This window comes from Sinocyclocheilus rhinocerous, unplaced genomic scaffold, assembly GCF_001515625.1.
Source record: "Sinocyclocheilus rhinocerous isolate Xijiao unplaced genomic scaffold, SAMN03320098_v1.1 scaffold365, whole genome shotgun sequence".
Taxonomy (NCBI): Eukaryota; Metazoa; Chordata; class Actinopteri; order Cypriniformes; family Cyprinidae; genus Sinocyclocheilus; species Sinocyclocheilus rhinocerous.
Window position 1 is genome coordinate 1,295,008 of NW_015659915.1, and position 4,614 is coordinate 1,299,621.

At 38.9% G+C, this 4,614-nt stretch overlaps 1 protein-coding gene across 1 annotated transcript; it reads left to right on the top strand.

Annotated features, from left to right (window-relative positions):
* Positions 1 to 1,455: 1,455 nt before the first annotated feature.
* LOC107724246 (zinc finger C2HC domain-containing protein 1C) lies at positions 1,456 to 3,077 on the top strand. The gene is made up of 2 exons (XM_016533083.1): positions 1,456 to 1,702; positions 2,835 to 3,077. Exons 1-2 carry the CDS (start codon positions 1,487 to 1,489, stop codon positions 3,075 to 3,077), a joined length of 459 nt encoding a protein of 152 aa, XP_016388569.1. The 5' UTR covers positions 1,456 to 1,486.
* The last annotated feature ends 1,537 nt before the right edge of the window (positions 3,078 to 4,614 follow it).

Below are 4,614 nucleotides of genomic sequence, written 5' to 3' on the forward strand. Positions count from 1 at the left end.
CAGAATATAGATAGAAGGATGGAGATCTACAAATGCAAATAGATCAAATGCAATGCAATAAAAAAAACACTTAAATATTTATTTTGGACGTTTTCTTTCCACTAGTCTGAAAGAAGACATGTTATGGAAGCAAAATTGACCAGTACATGAAAAAAATAAAATACAGATTTTGCCTGTAGTGTCTAACTTTTAAAGCATGAGAACAGCTTTTCCAAAACCAATGACTGTGTAATGTAAAGAATAGAAGAAACAAGAGAAAGAAACAATTACAGCTGTACTATTTTTAAAGAAATGGCTGTGTGTTATAGCAGTCCACAGACCACAGGTTGACAACGTTGTTATTATACGATCAACTCCTGCTGAAGCTGTATATGTGACTGTTACTGACATTTACTCACTGCACGCCATCGATTCACGCAGCATTTCTGGGAAAAAGAGACCGTATCAATAAAACTTCCGTACTTGCAAAGAGAGGGCATGAGCAGACAGCGCAGTCCCTCAGGAGCTCATCACAACTCCAGACCGCATGTTCTAGAAAACCAAGAGGGAAGGATGAGCTCCACGAGAGAGAGACAACAACCCTGGCAACATCCAGACAACAAGAAACATACATCTGGAGGAGCAGAGTGAATACGTTCCTTCACGGAGAGCATCAGACAAAATATTCCCTCTAAAACCAGTCCTTCACAAGAGAGCGTACAGCCTGAGTAACGTCACGAAACCAGAACATCAGGAGAGACTTTACTCGTGTTTAGCTAATAGACACCGGCAGAAGGTTGTAAGAAAACTAGACGCTCTTAATTCAGACTATCTAGGAAGAAAAAATCAAACAAAGAGCGACGTGGACCGTGAACAGAGGCTTGAGAAACAAACATGGCTGTCAAAGGAAATCCACTCTGAGGAGGTGATGCTCCAGGAGAAGATTTTCAAAGCAGACGAGACTCTGAGAAGAGTCCTAAAAGAGAGGAAGGACAGTGCAAAGAGAGATGAGAGGAATAAAAGATATTCGGAAGAGCTAAAGGAGGACAACAGGTTCTATAGTAGTGGATACGGAGACTGGGATGAGGAAAGAGACACATATCACAGGGAATCCAGAGATGATATGGAAAGATGGGAGGAATGGGATGGCCAGGTGGAGAGGAGCAAAGAAAGTACAAAATGGAGACGACCTTTGACCTTAGACATGACAGAGGGTCACAAGCTGGAGGAAATGAGAGAGTGGGGTGAGTATGAACAACAGACAGCAAAAAGCAGGAGCAGGGAAATGAGTAACGGGCGAAGAGAGAGAAACATGGGAGCACACAACCTCTATTTGCACAATGAAGATGAAGATCACTGCGACGTGAGAAAACCAAATTCATCTGACTCTGAGAGAAGGGACAGATCTCACCTCACAAGACGCATGAGAGGAGAGAACATAAAGACGGTTTGTATCGACTCGCATCGAAACTCATGAAGGACGCCGTCCCGGAGAGAAACCCCAGACATGAGAGGAAAGCGCCTGGAGCTCAGTCTGGAGGAGAAGCCCGTGATCCCGTGTGACGTGTGCCATCGGTGCTTCGCACGAGACCGTCTGGAGACACACAAGAGGGTGTGTGAGAAAAAGCGGCCCCAGCGCAAGATATTCGACACGTCACAGTACAGAGTCAAAGGAACAGACCTCGAGGAGTTCATGAAAACCAACAGCAGGAGCAAAACACCAGTAAGAGTTTTACTTTTAACTCATTAAATCCTACTATAATAACATATTTGAGACGTATTTGTGTTACACACACACAGAGTTATTTTTTTATCCAGTAAAAGCTCTTTTAGTGTAATTGTAGAAATTGCTTCTCGTGTGTTTCTGCGGTCAAATCTTGACTGATTTTGATCAAGTAAACGTCAGAATAACTGCAGTCATATCTCCAGATGAACACTTACTGGACTGAAGCAGCTCAGCTTTACTTGATTCTCCATCAATCATGTTTTAGAGTCTCAAATCTGATCCTCAGGATCTTTTGAGGAGCGTTTGTTTCCAGAAGCTTTACTTTCACTGTTCCTCAGCGGAGGAATGATCTTCACAAGCCTCCAGAACATCTCACATCTTCTGAGGAGCCTTTATTTCTTCAGCTCTCAATCACTGCATTATATGTCTGGAGCATTTCAGTCTGAGACAGATTACTGGAGATATAGAGACGACTGATATTTAGATCACTTTATGTCAGTCTCTGCTGCACTGTTATAAAGATCTCATTGATTTACAGTACAAGCATCAGAATTTCATCATATAAATATCAACATCTGCACTAAATTGCATATTATTTCTCATTTTGAGTCTCTAAATAAAATTGAGCTGCTTTTGTTTCATATTCTCACTGTATCAGACTATATGAGCTTTAAAAGCCTGATGGATCAAATATGACAGGCCTGCTAAAAAAAAACATTTGCATTTGTTAAATTAAATATATTTTGTCTAAAAGTTCAATATATGATTTATTAGAAAAGTAAATTTTTCTTACTGTTATTTCATAGCCTATGTTAAATTCATAAGCTCCATAAAAAATGAAAAGAAAAAAAAAACCATAAAATTATCAGCAAGTACTCCATATGATTTGCACTCTAAAAAGGTCTTCTTAAGTCATATGATAGTGTGAGGAACAGACTCAAATTGTAATTTGACTACATTCATATATATCTTAACATTGATCGTGAAAAAAAAAAATCACAATTATGTTATTTGTCATCTGCAAAGGCCGATCTGTGTTTTGTTTAGCTGTGGTAGTGTTTACTTCATAACATCGCTTTTCTGTGCACTATCTGTGTCTTTACTGATGTCTTACTGTTTTTATCCGCAGCCTAAGAAGAATAATTGGCGGCAGAAACACGAGGCCTTCGTTCAAACCATGCGTCAGGGTCAAGGAAGTGTGCCGCAGTCAGCCTCAAACCTAAACTCAGAATATGTTAGCTGCCCTCACTGTGGCCGCAGATTTGCCCCAGGGCCAGCACAGAGACACATCCCAAAGTGCCAGAACATCAAGAGCAGACCACCACCTCCCAAACAACCGCACAGCAGCAGCAGCAGGAAGATCACACCGTGACTTGTGCTTCATCAGCTCTCCGTTGATGCTGTTGCATTGAACATTTTTAGTGTAAAACATCTTGCTATTTGCTTATTCAAAACAACTTTGTCTAGAACATCTTAAAAAATTACATAATTGTTTTATATATATATATATATATATATTAATTAAAACCAATTAGCTGATTTTTTATGTTCTCACAGAGTAACAGATACAAGCAAGCTTACAACAGATAATTAAAAACAAATATGTTTAAGTATGACTTCTGGACATCTTATGGAACTGTGCAATGCATAACAGTGACTGTAAATATGTATAGGTATTTTTTGGGGTTTAATTTGTCAACATTTGTAATGGTTTTGTTATGCAGATCTGGCAACCCTGGGTAGAACTTGGATAGGTCCAATGAGGTTAGGGTTTAGCCCGAAGTACACTACGGTTTTTATGTTTAAGCTAGGGGACAGTAAAGGGAGAAACAAAGCTTTTCGGAGCTCTGAATCAATGGAACCAGTTGTTTCTGAAAATGAGTCGCTGTTTGAAGCGTTTGAAACTTCCACAATCTGGCGGCATCTGCTGGACAAAACGTGTAGGCTTACATGCAAACAACTCAGCACTTTTATAAACCGATTGCAAATGTCAGGAAAATAGTGTTGTTATGATATTATGTAACAGTTCCACAACAAGAAATATTCATTGTGTGAGTTAATATTGCACTATAATTAAAACCAATTAGCTGATTTTTTATGTTCTCACAGTGTAACAGATACAAGCAAGCTTACAACAGATAATTAAAAACAAATATGTTTAAGTATGACTTCTGGACATCTTATGGAACTGTGCAATGCATAACAGTGACTGTAAATATGTATAGGTATTTTTTGGGGTTTAATTTGTCAACATTTGTAATGGTTTTGTTATGCAGATCTGGCAACCCTGGGTAGAACTTGGATAGGTCCAATGAGGTTAGGGTTTAGCCCGAAGTACACTACGGTTTTTATGTTTAAGCTAGGGGACAGTAAAGGGAGAAACAAAGCTTTTCGGAGCTCTGAATCAATGGAACCAGTTGTTTCTGAAAATGAGTCGCTGTTTGAAGCGTTTGAAACTTCCACAATCTGGCGGCATCTTCTGGACAAAACGTGTAGGCTTACATGCAAACAACTCAGCACTTTTATAAACCGATTGCAAATGTATTCAAGAAAACGTAATCTATTAAAGGTAATCTACAACTAACTAAGAAATGAAGTTTCTGTTACATGTGTGTGTTCTTTTATTAATGTGTAGTGCTTGTTTTGTATGTTATTGGGCAGGGTGTGCCTTGTTGTATTATACAAGTATAGTATTATATAAATAAAATGATTCATTCAGTTAATTAAAAATAAACCTACACTATAAAACTGACCCAAAGATCAGTTAAAACCAGAAGCAGTATGTAGCTCAACAAATTGCATGACGCCCCTGTTGAAAAAACAGCATATGCTGGTTAGGTATGTTTTGACGCTGGGATGCTGGTTTAAGTTGGTCCTTTGCTGGTTTAAGCTGGTCCTTTGCTGGTTTA